Below are 17110 nucleotides of genomic sequence, written 5' to 3'. Positions count from 1 at the left end.
ACATCCACCCTTTCACCTCTATGTACTATTCTCTTAGGAAAATCTTCATGAAAGTTTCATGACATTTCATACAGCCAGGCTGGATGACTCCCTAGAAAAACAATACAGAATTTAAAGCAATATGTTATTCAAAATCAGACATTCTGGGTGTTTGGGAAGAGCTGCTTTTAAATTATTCTGACTGATGTGCACTCCAAACCATTACATTTGATTTTTAACCCTGGAGAGCTGTTGATTTAGGGCCTAAAAGATGGTGGAGGTAACGCCTAGTATTAATGTCTTCTGTCTCGAACAACACCCAAGTATCAGTTAACATCTCAAAATACTGTACTGTTTAGTGTTTCTGGTCCCTGTAATGAAGGTTTCAGTGAGAGAGGATTATTGGATGGGAGACAGTGGGAGCTCAATCAAAACAAATCCACCCCTCTGTTATAATGGTAATCGGCTGTTCAGAAAAACCATGAGCACTTTATTGTGTTTTATTGCTAGCCTTTAACAGTAAAGTTGCCCCCCTCAGTGACTTACGTTCAACAGTGAAAGAATCTGACCCTCCATCCACAAAAATGCAGTATATACTGTATATGTGTTGAGCCCTATACTCCATGTGGAAGAAGAGGGAAATTAGCAATAGTCTAAGACAAAAGACACTGTGATGATAGTTTTTCCCATTATGGGGGATGACAGACTGACAGTGAGAGAGAGAGAGAGGGGGGCTGGGTGGGGGGGTGTGAGGGGGTGGCGACTCTGAAGTTACAAAAGTGAATGAGTGAACAAAGGAAAGTAGGTAAAAGAGAAAGTGGGCAAAAGAATCAGGGTAGCTGAGGAGAGAAAAATGACAACTTTAAACGCACCTGAGGAAGATGAACTCCCACATGCTGGAGTTATTCAAAGGTGAAAGCATCAACTGTGAAAGATGATAAGCGAAACTGCATTTAGGTGCATTTTTGTTGTGTGCTTCATTTACATACTGTGCTCATAGAGCATCAGACAAGCAGCTCTCTGTCCCGCTGAGACACTGCTAGCATCACAACATGTACAATATTCAAGCATCCGAGTTAGATGATGCAAACTATACTTATCAGTCAATCCCGGAAGGGTAACCAAATTTTGTTGGAGTGCAGCACAGATATTTTCTGAGTGAATAAAGCTCAGAGATTTTTCCTGATTGCCCAAGCCAGACCGGGGTTCTCGGCAAGCAGTGGGCTGTTGATAATCCTTAATTAGAAAATAAATTCTAGAGGCAGGAAATTTGTCCCATCCTCTCCACACCTGCAGCAACTCAAAGCCGGCAGGGGAGGACTCAGCTGTTTTCTTTCACAAATTGCTCCATTTAGCTCTCTGTTGGTGAACAGGATAAGCGTGAAATGGCAGCGTTCAGGGAATACAATGATAGTGAGGAATTTTTTTGGCATAGCGCGATGATCACCCGATTGAAGTGCTGCAGTGTTCTCTTTCAACATTCTTTCGTGCTCTTGTGTTGACAGGAGTCATACTAAGCTGTGTCTTTTTGGCTGTGTGGTTTGCTATGCCTTCATATGTTGCTTCAGAGCAGATAAAGGCCACTTACTTTGCCTGATTGGAATCTCCGCTTTCACTTTCCCTCCTTGTGGACATCCATCAGAATAGTGCTACTCTTAGGTGCCTTCGTTTTACCCATGGCTGGGGGCACATTACAGGATTATCAGGGTGATTTAGACTGTGCTATATTTCTTGCCCCAGCATCTACAGGGTCCTGAACAAGTCCTGTGTTGTCTCAGGATGGCAGATACATTCCATGGGTGTGCACCACCAATAGCCAATGAGAGAAATGAGGAAAAGTTTACACTGAGGTTATATTAGGTGCAGTCTGTTAATTCAATTGGTGTTTGGCTGAAGGGTCTGCATTGTTAAGGGTCTGGAGAGCAAATATTTTTCACAGGTCTGAGATACACTCCAGTGGAGTTGGTAGGCACTCTGTCAGTTTAATATTGCATCTGAACTGCTATAATCTGGTGTTTTCAGTTCTGTGCTACTAATAGTAAACTGGTTGTCTATGTAACCATTTCCCTGCTTTGCATAAAAATGTACAAAGATGAGCTATGAGCAGTTGAAGGCACTGTAGGAATTTTTAAGCATTTCTAAGCATAAGCGCTCAAAACTGAGGAAAACTGCACGTTAAGTTAGGAAATTTAAGTTGTGTTTATTCTGTTGCAAATGAATTTCACAATTGCAACCCACTTTCCGTAGTTGTATGATGAAGAAATTAGAGTTAAAGAGATTTTGCTCGGCCTTTGGCAGAATTTGAATTTTTTTACAAATGTCCACACATCACAGCCAACTGGAAAAAGGCGTGCTGTTTCTGTCATAACACATAAATAAATTTTGTCAAGAAAATGATACCATACATTTGTTAAAATATAGACTACATAGAATACATATCAGAAACACTGCAGAAGCATTACCTGACAGATACTGAATTTTAATGCTTTTTATACATTAAAAGATGTTCTTGTAGCAAGGAATCCTGAAAGATAGGTCCTAGAAACTTGATATTTTAAAGTTGAAGAATAAACGTAATAGCGCAGCCCACACCACCATTTACCCAACTGTGATACTGCTCTGCCAACTCACATACTGTACTAAGTATTGTGAACAATGGAAAGTGCGGGACAAAGTATTTATTAATAATGTCCTCTGCACATCACCATTTGTGATGATATCGGCTGGTAATAACAGCCAGCCAGCAGATGGGTTGGACTCTAATCAGAAGTCTGCAGGACAACTTAAGCAAAGTATGTGATACCTTGTCCTTACATAATCACCGAATGTGAGCATCTTTATGACTGAGAGGGAAAAAAAGATCTGTGAAAGTTTACGTGACGCACATTGTTTTAAAAGCTGTTGTGTCCCCACGTAGCCTAACTCTTCTCCTTTTCTCTGACATCTACAGCATAAAGAACGTGACGCCCAAGGTGGGCGCCGAGGAGACTCATGATGCCATCCGGCGGGCCTTTGACGTCTGGCAAAATGTGACGCCACTGCGCTTTGAGGCTGTGCCCTACAGCGAGCTGGAGAGAACCAAGAAGGACGTGGACATCACCATCATCTTCGCCTCAGGTTTCCATGGTGACAGCTCGCCCTTCGATGGTGAAGGTGGCTTCTTGGCCCATGCCTATTTCCCAGGTCCAGGGATTGGAGGTGACACACACTTTGACTCAGATGAACCATGGACGCTGGGCAACCCCAATCATGATGGTAAGTATGGCCCAATACATTTGTTTTAGAGGTGTCCTCCAGACAAGGAAAAAGTCAGGAGATTTGATTCTTTTTCTGAAGTCAGGGGACATAAACTGGTCACTTAACAGGAACACTGCAAATATATTTCACAATTTATGTCACACTTTTATTAGATGGTGGTTTTATTTATCCGCATCAAGGCCGGCTACAGTGGAAACCAGATTGTTTATTGCTTAAGAAAAACAGCACAAACAAACCAGGAAGGAATACATTTTTAGATTATGGAAGCATTACAGAAAGTAATGGAGAAGTCAGTTTTTACATTTGCATTTTATAGTTTTCCACAGTTGGAACCTGCAAGTAGCACATTTTAGCAGAACTGAAGGAACTAGGGCCCCTGCCTGCCACATCTTCTCACTAACTGAACAAGCTTTAGTAGAGAAACTTCTATCAGGAAATGGTAGAAGACGCAAAACAATTCAAAACAGATTTTGATGCTTGCTGCATATGGCTATGTTGCTTATGGTACATTTCTGGTCTTGTGTGGTGTTGCAAGTCCCTCCCTTGGAAAACATCCAGGCATGCAGTCCTGATGAACTATCGTAATCACTTCAACATCCCTAACCCCGTAACCTTGCTGCGCAATTGCCCTCTGGGCTTGACAGCTTGTCAGGTTGTATGTAAGCCTTTAGCAGGGGTCGTATGTCATCCTATTGTGCGTGTTGCATGTTAAGCAGCTGTGTTGGTGTTTAGTGTTGTGGGGTAGCCAAGAGATCTCTATTTGCTTGTGTGTTTTCTGTCTGTGTATGTATGTGTCTCTGCGTGTGAGTCACTGGCAGCCAGCAGCCAGTCGGCTAAGCTCCCAGGTCGACCTGTGAACTCTGCTGCCTTCGACGTTGTCATCTGTGATGAAACAGCCTGGTAACAACAGAGAGAGAGAGAGAGAGAGAGAGAGAGAGGAGATGAGAAAGAGACAGAAAAGGAGAGGGAGAAAAAGAGTCAGGCAGAAAGAGACATTCAGAGAATGAAAGGCTCATTCAAAGATGGAAAAAGAGAGAAGAGGGTGTCAGTTAAATGGATACTTGGTTCACTTTCTTGACCCGCCACTTGTCACAGAAAGGCAAAACGTTTGAATTCAGTTTCTTTAAAGCTTCTCCAAAGTGTTGTTAACATTTCTTGCTGAAATCAAAGGGCAGAGCTAGCGGCCAGCACACACAGATGATATTAGTAACCCCGCTATCTTAATTTGTCTTTTTTTACCTCTTGTCTTGTCCCTTTCTCACATCCATTCTTCCTCTTTCCTTGTCATTGAAATCAGTCAGTCCCCACTGATTTCCTTGTTGAAGCTAAGGGGGCAAGCTTGCCCTAAGGTCTGTGGAGATGACTGAAGAAGAAGAAGAGTCACGATAAAGACAGCAACTGAGTCATGATAAAGAGGAACGATGACAGAGATGACTGATCAAGAGGCGACTCTTCAGAAATAAGGGCACAAATGAGAGGAAAGGGGGTAGTGAAAGAGCGGAGTTACTGGCAGTAAGGCAACAGAGATAACAGGGAGTGAACACAGCGAGAGAGGATAAGAGAGAATGGCAGAGTATCTCTAGACAAATATTGGAGGTTCAAGAGCTCACAAGAGAGACAGAGGGAGAGGGAAAGACTGAAAAAGCAGCATACCGAGAAGTAAAGAAAACATTTGAAGAGGAGAGGAGAGAGAGAGAGGAGAGCAGAGGAGATGAGTGGGAGAGAACAGAACTGTTGAGCACTATGCTTCAGAAATAGAAGTGAGGAACTGTGCTGTCGAAGACTGAATTTAAAGTAGGAGTGAAGGGGCTTTTGGAGGCTTAGATAACTCGTACGTTATGAACGCCTATATTTAAGGCTTTTGAGGGAGCACTGTCTGATCAAACTGACAAGAGTCACTTCTGCAGGGTGAATTGCACGATGTAGTAATAACAATAACCTTAACTGAACTGTTTCTGCTACTTTTTCGAGAGCTAAAGCACATGACACATTAGCACACACATTTGGGGCCTGGCGCCCATATATACACTCATGCACAAACGTACTTACACAAACAAATGCGCGTATATGCAGACGATACATTTCTGAATGAACCTGTCCACACATATGTCTTCTGCCTTGCTGTCAAGGCTAAGAGGAAGGAGAAGCAGCTGTCATTGAAGGCAATGATTCACCCTCCTTCAACACACACACACACACACACACACACTCACACACAAATACACACATACACAGAAACTCTCTCTCTCTACCCCCCAATGCAATATTAATATAGCCCTGCTACAGCTATGAAAACATCCCATTATGCATGCAGTGCTATTACGCACTCTCCAGCTGATTTTCTAGCTGAATACGAACATGCAATGGCTGAATCCAGATGGTGAGCCATCGCAGGGGGTGCTCTCATTCCTGCATGATGACTAGACTCTACTTAGTTTTCGAAGACCGACGCAGAGCTTGCTAATACCTGATATTTTGTCCTGATATTGAATATTTTTAAATTTGAGCATTTCTATTCCAATGAATTACAAAAAGGCCAAGCATTAGTCTATGCATTATGGTTTGACCAATATGGGTGTTTTAAGACAGCCACTGATTTCGATTTTTTTTAACCCCCTGAAGCCCAAATAAATTTCCCTTTACCTCTTTCAAGAATATTTAAAAACCATTACTTTGGCCTGTGAAGATGCTTTATTTTGTTTTGCTTTTGTTTGTTTTAAGTGTTTTTCTATTTTGTAAGTAAAAATTATTTTTTTCATTTTTTAAAATGTATTATATGTTTTACATATTTTACAGTTTTCTTTGACTTTATCTATCTTTGCATTGTAAATAAGTCTTTCAGTTACAATTTTTCAAATATTTTCAACATTTTAAAATATGAATCAGTGCTTTTCAACAACAAATGCATTTTCCAAAGCCATAGTATCCATTTTCGAAATATTTTTTCAAAGAAATAAGGGGAATATTGCACACCCACAATTCTTTTAGGTTTTAGATGGTTAAAGGCAGAATGAGTGGGATTTGTCAGTTACACAACATTCAGAGTTTACCGCTCCTTCCTGACTAAGCTAACTGCAGGGAGCAGTTTCTTAGGACGATGGCAGAATGTTTTCCGTTGCAGTCTTAGAAAAAAATTGGCCTGCCAGCACCTACCTGTCCAACAGAGAGCAGGCCAGTACCACATTGCTCTTCATTCTCATCTTCTCCTTCAGTGCTCGCCAGTGGGTAAAAACCTACTCCAGATTCACTCTCCTTGTGGAACGAGCTTTGCCCACTTGGTGTTTCACTTCACTGCATTTTTCTTTCTTTCAACTTTCACAATTTTTGTACCTTCTTATTAGATGTCATGCCATCAATCTGGCACTGCACACTGTTATTGGCTTGGAGCTCCACACCCACTGGCCAAAGGCAGATGCCCAGAAGAGTCCTGATCTCAGCAAAACAAGAAAATCCAGGCAGAGTCTCTGTAAACACACACCAACACACACTTCTAGTGTCTGATGACTGAGAGGGATTATTTCTTATGAGTCTATGCATTGATTTTTAGGAAAATCCTCATTCTGCATTTAACTGGAGCTGCAGTTAAATTTGAAAATTACGATGCAAAAAAAACAAAACAAAACAAGAAAACTCACTAGAGTAAAGCTATTTTAATATAATGTTAGAACAGACAAAATGAAAAAGGACAATATTGCAAATGCTAAATAAAAAGACATATTGTCAAACCATATTTTAAAAAAGCGCTACAGAATAACTTTTTTTCATATGAGAGAGGGAAGACATGGACGCATCCATCTGTCTGTCTGTTTATCTGCCTGTGTCTGTGCTTTGCAGAGAACAGCTGGGAATGATGCAAATTTAGCTCAGAACAGTGCATGATGTGTGTGTGTGTGTGTGTGTGTGTGTGTGTGTGTGTGTGTGTGTGTGTGTGTGTGTGTGTGTGTGTCTGGCTTGTTTTTTCTCTCTTTCTGTCTCTCTATCTGTCTCATAAGGTTTTAGTTCCCTTCCTCCCATCTTTCTCTTCCATTCCCTCAATAATCTCTCTCTCTTATCTTTCTCACTTTCTCTCTCTCTCTCATTTTATTCTCCTTTCTCTCCTATTATTCTGTTTTGGCTGTTACCCATCTACACACACACACACACACACATCGAAATAGGAGATGAGCTCCTGTCCAGTAAGCTGCCCGTGCCTGTCATACCTAATCCTTTACACTGTTGCCGGGGACGATCAGTAGTCACGGCGACTGTTGCCAGCATCCTTGCCACCATCGCACCATAGTTGTTATTGTTGTTTTCGGATGCTGACGTCACTGATGCACTCTGAAGGATTAATCCCTGTCTGCATGGAGATAAACACTTGCATACACAAGCATAAGAACTCACACACACACTTTACCACACACACACACACACATGCCCATACACTAGTTTGTCTGCATCTTTGCTCACACTGCAACTCAGGCATTTGAGGATAGAGGATTACTCAGAAGTTACATAGACATTCACAGGAATAGCCATTTTTAGCACACACAGCAGAATATTGTGCTTTTGAGGATCCGCTTATAGTAGTTGGGTTATATGGCAGCTGTTGTCTAAATATGATTTGATACTGTTATCATGTACAAGACACTGTGATGCCTGCAAAATCAATCACAACACACAACAACTGCAAAATAATGGCCAACTTACTAAGTCATTCTAATAATCTCAGATTCAAATTCAGTGAGATACTTCCACTTGATTCCACTGCATTTCCACTTGTTCCAGGGATTTAGGAGTGTCCCACTAGTATTAAGAAATTGGCATTTGACTCAAGGAAATTCCAACAAGCTGATTTACATTGCAAACAATGTAAATCAGCTGGCAGACATTTTTCTTTTCTTTTGAGAGATACAAGATTTTAAAGCAAAACCAAACTTGGTAGTTACATGAGTCCACATGGTGGTGAAATATCCTCATTAGATGCTCTGTGCTCCCCTTGGCTGCTAATCCACAATATTCAATTTCTCTCTTTCCAATCACTTCCATGGCGCAGAAAAACAGGTCTCAAAATAACCATTTTAGTGCGTAAATGAACACAAACATGCCCATACAAAAAACAACAAGTCCCGGTACCCATTTTTTGAGGAAATTGAACAGCTGTTTTCTTGTTATTTTCCTATCTGAATTGGAAAGTAGATCCAGCAGCATCTGCAGGAAACTTGTGCATCTTAACCTTTTGCCAAGAAGAAAGAACCTGATATTGGCATAATCTATCCATCTATCTATCTATCTATCTATCTATCTAGATAGATAGATAGATAGATTTTGCTTCAGTTTAATTTTCCAAAAGTAGTCATTTGTAATTTGTGTTCATTGGTTACTACTATTCCAGTATTATGCTGTTCATTATTTGTAAAGCCAGTAATGTGAGGAAAAGAACAAAACTGAGGAAAATGGATCTGAACAATATTAAGAGAAGAAGTAGTTCACAGTATTTTCTAATTTAGAATTATATATTGATTCTCTCAAAAAACATTTTGTTTTCTTTTTATTACAATATGCTGTTGCCATTCCCTGCTATTTTCCTTTTTCCTTTTTGCTTTGCTCCTCTTTGAGCTGCAAAGTGCAGCTTCTCACAGCTTACCGCTTAATCACATGCATCAAAGCAATACTTAAACAGCTAATAATCCCCCATAAATGCCTTAGTCTGATTATCTTAATCAGAATATGGTCAGAATCAATATAAGCATAACCCAGCTAACGCACGTAGATCTCTCCTTAGTCTTTGGCCAGTCTTTCAATCTCTCATCCTTCTCCAAGTAAACAAATAAATCCATGTAAACCCAGGGTAACTGCATTAATTCTAAAGTCTTTCATCCAACTATTGCTGCAGTGTGATTATTTTTCGTAAACAGACTACTGTGAACATGTAAATTTACCCATTCTGCAGCTGGCTGTTGTAGGCAAAACTTTTGAATTGGACCGACACCCATCCACTTTCCATCACCTGTTTATCTCACATCTGCCAAAAACAACAACAACAACAACAACAACAACAACAAAAAAGGACAAAACATTTGAGGTGCTGAGAAATGTGTACTGGGAAGGTCTTTCTGAACGTTGTAGCAACCAACTCAGCTACATGAATATGTTTTGCCCTGCAGCCTTGTATGAAGAGTACATCATGTCTGAAAGTGGGTCAGAGCATCACTGAGTGAAGTGTGTTTGACACTGAGATTTGGAGAAAGCTTAAATCCTCCATTATGGCCAATAAGATAGGGGCTTACCACTCTTCTCCCACCTTGGTTTCTGTCCCTCAGTCTTTGTCCTCATATAACGTGGATCAGTCTTGTGTGACATTTTCAAAGAATGGGGTGACATAAGGGTAGTGAAGTTAGGTTTAAGCAGTGCTTTCATTGGTATCTGTGGATTAGAACATCATGTCTGTCTCATAAAGGGTGTTTATGGGTTGCAGGTGAAACCATTCGGTGTTGTATTGTAATTGTTATAAGTATAAATTTCATTCATGTCAAGAGTAGGGCTGGGCAACATGGCCAAAAAACAAAATCTCTTTTTTTCAAACTTTTTACAATGTACGATTTTATTCTAGATTTTTCTTGTTTTTCACTTACTACTACTAGCTGATGACAGTCTTGGTGGGCATGATCATGTGACTTGCACATGCATTTTGGGCATGCAGGTTCTGCTGATGAGTGAATTGGGGCTTGTTTTACAGACAAAATCTCAATCTCAACAAAAACTCAAATTAATCAATTTAATCAATTTTTTGCTCAGCCCTTGTCAATGGGGTCATTTCATTTTAGTGAGAATTCACATAAGACACCAAAGATCAGTAGCATATACAAGGGCTGAAGGATATCATTTGGGATAGCCTACTGGACATTGTAACATTGTGATATGGCATAAGTACAATTAATCGATTGTCAAAATGATAACAGGTTAATTTTCTGTGGATTTATTCTATTAATCCATTTAATCTGTTGGATTTTTTTAAATCTGAACTTTGTTTTTTTTCTTGTCCACAGTGACAGCTCAAGTCAGGGTGTCCTGTTTTGTCTGCAAGATTATGGGTCTGTAAAGTCATGAGGCCATGAGAGCATGACCAGTGAGTTTGGGGTCTAAATAAACTTACACCTGAAATTTGAATTGACTTTTTGTTTCAGTTCTACACTAAAGGCAGTTTTCTGAACTTATTTGTCTCAATATTATCACAATATTAAGAGAGGTACTCAGTAAAAGATGACATTTGATTTTGTCCATATTTCCCAGCCCTAATATATAACCTACATCCTGGTAGTTGCAAATTGTGAGGTTGCACTTGACTTTGAAGAGGTGGCTATATCCAGCCTGACAACAGATAACAAGGACTCATGCTGTTGATGGTTTGTAATTAGTCAACACCGTAGCCAAAAACTAAGCTGTTGAAACACATTTGCACACATCAGTCGACATGGACTAAGCCCAGTGGCCCAGCTACAAACCAAGTGATCAGCCCAGATCAGTGAGAGTGGGACATGCATGGAGGTAGATCTGGGCATGGTGCCGAGCCTGGACCCCTGGAGGTCTACACTACTACTACTGGTGGATTGGACAAGGCTTAAGAAAGTGATGGATGGATGAATGGTTGTGGGGGTGCATTGATAGATCAGTGTATGGAGGGACAGAGAGATGCATGGGTGGTTGTACATAAAGGAGACAGTAGGCAGAGAGGGGGAGGGTTGAGTCTGGAAAGGAAGCACATGCAGGGAGAGAAAGAAGATGAAATAAGATTAGATAAAACAACATAGAAATGTTCCAACAAAGGAAAATGGGAATTCAGAGGCGGAGGCAGAGTGCTGGAGGGCACAATGGAGAGGAATGGGAAGGGATTTAGAGTGAACACTGAAGGAGGAAAAAAAATGAAACTGGTAGATGGAGATGATTTGATTGTCTTTTCATCATATCTCAATATGCCACAACCACTTTGAAAAGGGAGCGCATTTGCAGAAATATCAAAGGCGCGGTGTTTGACAATTTTCTGTGTCTGCACAACAAAGGATGCTCATCTCTGCTTTATCACAAGGTCATCTTTGTGGGCTGAGGCCACTGTGTTTTCTCTGTGAAAATCAAAAGGATGTATGTAGGAATAGATAAGACAGATTCCATTTTGACTCACAGTCACATGGAGGCTGATTGGATTTTACATCTTGGCACCAGACTCACGAAAACCTTTCAACACAGCTGCCATATACCTTAAATCCATTCAGAGCAGATTTGCACACACACACACACACACACACACACATACACACACATTCTTGGCCGGGGTGACTTATAAGGCCTGGTATGCCTAGCTTTCAGTAGTATCAGCTGGCTTCAGTGAAAACTATGTAACATAACACAGCATGTAAGCTAGACCTACACACAGGAAATGAGAGATTCCAGGGCCTTATTATTTTCTGCACCCTTGCCCCCAAGCGAATGAAAGACGTAAGGAAAAACACACCACTGCCGGGAGGGAAAATATGCCAAGAATTTATGTTTCCAGGTATGGGCCTTAGATTGTGGCTGGGTAGGTGATGTGTTTAATGACAGGGTAATGATTGCCTTAGAGAGGCAATGTAAGGAGGGGCTAGACATTGATCAGTGGATGGATTGATGATCGCGGCTCTGAAAAGCAGAAGGCTTGGGTCTGTGGCATCGATTGGCAGGCCAGTTTATCATCGCCGTTCAATCTTGTAACTTGTACATTCAAAGCGGCCATCATTTTCTGTATTTTTTCCTCTCCCACGGACAAACCAAGGAGATCAATTGACGGCTTCTTAACAATGGGCAATACGGTCATTGTCATACGGAGCAGCCTTTGGAGAGTGAGGGCATTGCACTTGGAGCACAGCTAAAGGAGAGTAAGGAGAGGAGAAAAGACGAAGGAAGAATAGAAGAGAGGGAAAACAAGGAGGTGAGGAGAAAAGAGGAGAGAAGTTGTGGAGGAGAAGAACATATGGTGTCCTTGCAGGTTTATTTTTAGGTTGCTGTTCCTACTGGGTGATGAAGAGGAAGTGGCAGACTTGCTCTCTCTTTTTATCTGTGTCTCTCCCTCTCTCGCTGTGTCCCTTACTTCCTCTATCTCTCTTTCCCTGTTTCTCCATCGCCCGGCATTCGAACGAAAATGAATGGAGGCAATTCACAAGCCTTTTCTTTGCACTCAGGCAGATCCCTATCTTTTACTTGAAGAGTGTGTGTTTGTGTGTGTGTGAGTGAGGATGTCCAGCATGGCTACATTTAGGCAGACAGCAACTGTATTAATGGTTGGGTTACTGTAAGCAGAATATTTTATGGATGGACATGGGCAGTAAAATAATATAATGGAAGAACAACAGAGAAATATACACATGCACACACGCATAAATCAGTTACTTATTAATGTCCCTGCTCATTTGGTTGACAACATTTTAATTGTGAATTGTGCCACACTGGAACTTCCAGTGGAGCTTCGTGCTTGTCAGTCTGCTACCTAGTGCATGAATCTCTACAGATGCCAACATCACTAGTCAGTGCTTACTGGAGGTGTGCCTCAATTTGCCATAAAAAAACAGAAAGACTGCATTTTATTTTGGTTTTCATGTTTTTGTTATGCAGAAAATGCACTGGAACTTCCAGTGGGACTTAGTGCTCCATAATCTGCCTTACACTGCATGTCCTGCAGATGCCAGCATCAGAGGTTGGTGGTCCCTGGAGCATTCACTTGCTGTAATTAAAATGGAAATGTTGCACCTCAATGCAGATGTAAATACAGAGTGATGCTTCTCCTCAGTGACACCGTGTGTTCATTTTACATTATATGATGCAACACTAGAAGGCATGGTGACATAATACATCACTACAGGGTGTGATATAATAAATCAAATTATCCAATCCAGTGGAACATGATATGATTGCCTTATGATGCAATACAGCTTGCCACAACACATACAACAGTGAAAATCATACTGTTTAAATGTAAAAGAGTAGCATTTTCATTTTAATCAATCATTACCACATTTATGTGAGACATTAGTACCATAAACAAATGATGCCACTTAAGCATCTTGCACCAGCCTCTACACTGCATTTCACCTTGTGTGGCACACTGCTTTATTTGATGGGAAAACTGCTGGATTGCTTTGCAGCATAAAGGGACATTGCTTTATGCTACAACATGGCAAGGGGGTACATAAGAGGGTACAAAAGAAGGTACAAGAGGGTGCAAACGTTTTAGAGCAGGCAGTGGCAAGTTGTGAAAGGCTGATAGACACTTCACTTCTAACATGTATGCCCTCTTCAAGAGAGCAAGGAGGTGGAAGGGGGCTGGCAGCAGCTTCCTCTTATCACAGGAAGCAACAGGATTCATAGGAAATGTGGTCCCAACTCCTTGAACTCTGATTTTGTTTTAAATTTCTATTTGAGTGTCTCTAGAACATATTGTGAACATAATGTATCTGCTGGTTGCATTGAAGCTACATCACACTTACAATGAGTGAAATACTCTAACCCAAGAAACTATTGTTTAATGGCTGCAACATCACATCAAATAGAAAACATCTGGATGTCTTTTCTTGCCTTCATTACAAACATTTCCCTGTAATTCAGTGGGACATATTTGGTATCTTTGGAAACCTTGGGATGTCCACTTTAATTTTCAATAAAAGTTCTGTGGGTTTGAACAAAGTGTGGCCATGCAGCATTGGTGAACCCCCTACCATAGTGGTGGCCGAGTTGAAGAGATTAATTTTGATAGACATAAGCTTTGACAGTACCACTGCATAAGATACTCTTTTAACATCACTTCATTTGTTAACAGTAATATTGCCAAAGCATCAGTGTTAATTTTACAGTGACATAGTGACAGTTGATAATACTACTCATAACACCATCAAGTTTTTATTGTGCACTTTTACGTGGAAATATTGTTTGTGATCAGACAACAATCAACTTATCTCTTGAATTCCTAATTATAGCAGTCGTGAGAAGGATAGGGGATCTACATCACAATTTATCATAACACAAGGGAAAAAGAGAGTAGAGAGGCAAGAAAAAGAAAGGAGAACTATCATTGTTTCTGCCAACCAGGCTGACACTAGAAATAGACGGCCACCCATAGACAGGAACATCAACTTCCATGTGGGAAGCAGTAGGCTCTTCCGCCCACACACTTGCGTACCCCCACCACCCCCCACACACATGCACACTCACACACACACACACACCAATCAAGCACTCAGGGAGGCTTGCCCTCCTGTTGGTCAGTCAGATGCTCTCATAACCTCTTACCCATAATTCTGAGCAAACAAAGACTGTAAACAACCTTGTACAATGTACTACTCTGTCTGAGAACAAACACGTCCATATCCATAGATCCATACATTAGTGCATTCAAAAATGTATAGGCCTAACTCTTGCCTTTTGCCATGTTTAATATGTATTAATTTGTTGTATTTAAAGCTGGATTTAGCCGTGTCCTGTGATGATTTCTCTAGTATTAAGCTACCACACAAACCACGACACTAACATACCATACTAGTTCTCTTGAAATGTGGTCTGTTTTTACCAGCAAATATCACATATTTTTTGGAGCATCACTCCAGAGCTTTATATTTCCATTTGTAAGTGAAAGCCAAGCTGCTTGTATTTCAATAAAATCTCGACTATTATGGCTGTATGCTCTCTTGAAAACCCACGTGGCCATGAGTAAACCGCCCACATCAAGGCCAGTTAAATCGCGGAGGCCTCTTTGAGAAACAGATCCACAAACACAGCATTTGTCAGGTGACTTTTGCTTAAAGTTACAAATTAAATATTTGAAGAAAATTTCACCTTACTACCTTGTTGACCGAAATAAGGGGTTAAAGTGACTTTTTCTTTCAGTTTAAAGATAGAAAAATAAGAGGCCTCATATTTACAAAAGTTGAGAATGCACTGAAGTATTTTAGATTTATTTAATTTATTTATCAGAGACCACATATAATTAAAAATAAACTTTCAAGAAGTATGATGCATTTTGCATGATACAATAGCTCGACAGAGCTAATTTTCCTCCCCGGTCCGTGGGCCGGTGACAGAATGTGCAATATACACAGATAACATTTACATAATATACAATACATAAAAGGCTATTAAGAGTTTACAGTCTAAAACAGTACATTACACATAAGGATGATTTCATGATTTGAAATTCAGGTATCTATGAAATGGTTACACTTAATATGTGCATGTTTGATTTACCTTTGATATTAGATGGTGAGAGGTATGGTGAATTGTTGAATTGGTTCTTATCATATGAACTTTGTAGTGGATCCGAATGATTTAAGGAAAGTCAGGAAAGGTCTCACGTGATGCTTTAGCGTCTTAGATCAGGTTTATTGGGGAAAGGCTGCATATCAACTTGACTGTGCATGTGTCCAGCATTTTGGGTTTTGTAGTTTACTTCAAAATTGTTTTACCGTTATCTAAAGGTTGCTGGTGCAGGTTGTGTTCAGAGGTTTTTATCCAGCTTTGTGTAGTGAAGTCTGCTGAGTGTCTGTAGACACAGCCGCAGAACTGTGCAGGTACTGTACTTGCAAACACACACACACGCACTTACACACATGCACCATTGCTTGCGACTGCATTATTAATGATTAATGATTACAATGAAAAGGTATACACATTCTCCTCCTGCTCCCAGGTGCTGCACAGAGATAAACGTGACAGGAATTAAGGATGTCCTTTCCTTGGCAGTATTTTTTCCTCCTGTTTTTTACTGGTTTATTTACCTCCAGTCCACAGGAACGGACAATATTTGGATCCCTGGCAATGTTCCACACAAAATTTCAGTCTGTAGCAGTTTCTGTAAATAAATAATTACTCCAGTGTACATATGTTACTCCCAGCAGTCTGGGTTTTGTTCTGTGACAAGCTTATGAGAATTAAGTGTAATAGATTCAACAGCACCAGTCTTCCTCAACCAATGTCAACAGCCCAGAGCAAGAGGAACAGAGCAAGAATGAGAGAGAGAAGTGGAGAGAGAGAGAGAGAGATGGAGTAGAGACACAGTGAAGAGGTGAGGAATGAGAGCAAGTGAACTACAGACTTTGTTCCCCTGTATAAGGCTTGGGTAGTGTAAAGGCACTACATGGCACTAACGCTGCCAAGGTTAGGGGTTTGATCCCCAAGGGGGGCATGCCAAAAGTGTATCCCACTGGTCAGGCTATATCTGAAATGTCAAGGAGTATTCCATACAAGGAAAGACAGGGAATTAAATACCCCCTCTGGAGAAGTCCTAAAAATCCTGGAATTTTACAAATGGATCACCATGTAGGAAAACTGTATAATGTACTTTACAACTTGTTTCACACATTCATAGCATTAGTTGGTGGTTTCCTGTCCAACTAGAGCAGAGTACAGATGGGCTATTCCTTTAGAAAAACAACTTTAAAGTTACATTAAGCAATATCACATGCTTTTTTGCAGTAAAATTACCCCCTTGCACTGTGTAGGTCTCTTTCCACCATACAATTCATAGCCAGCCTGTTGTTATATCCTGGTTAGAATTTTCTAAATTTCTGTATCAGTCCAATAATAAGCTCCTGCCCTGCTCTCCTCTTCACCTGCTTGCCACTTTAACTTCATTCAAAGAGTCAGTGAAACTTGCATATTGTGCAAATTTCAGATCAGTTGCCAAGTGCCTCATAAATCAGCAATGTAGTGACAGAAAAAAGTTTATTGGTAGCTTACCATGTAGCTGACAGTAAAACATGTCCGTTATTTCAGTAAAAGAAAAACAAAAATGTTTTCCTTACTTTCGGTTTCTACCAACCAGGACGGAAAAGGATTTGTGTGTCTACAAATGGAGTTTGTGCTCTCAACACCCTCA

At 40.5% G+C, this 17110-nt stretch overlaps 1 protein-coding gene across 1 annotated transcript in view; it reads left to right on the top strand.

Annotated features, from left to right (window-relative positions):
* mmp16a (matrix metallopeptidase 16a (membrane-inserted)) overlaps positions 1 to 17110 on the top strand; it is an 88621-nt gene that overhangs the window by 30061 nt on the left and 41450 nt on the right. Inside the window, exon 4 of the mRNA XM_030079823.1 lies at positions 2930 to 3234. Within this exon, the coding sequence (XP_029935683.1) occupies positions 2930 to 3234 (305 nt within the window). The remainder of the gene's footprint in view (positions 1 to 2929; positions 3235 to 17110) is intronic.

This window comes from Myripristis murdjan, chromosome 20 (assembly GCF_902150065.1).
Source record: "Myripristis murdjan chromosome 20, fMyrMur1.1, whole genome shotgun sequence".
Classification (NCBI taxonomy): Eukaryota; Metazoa; Chordata; class Actinopteri; order Holocentriformes; family Holocentridae; genus Myripristis; species Myripristis murdjan.
Note: the sequence above shows the minus strand (reverse complement) of the source record. Positions and strands in the feature narration are given on the sequence as shown.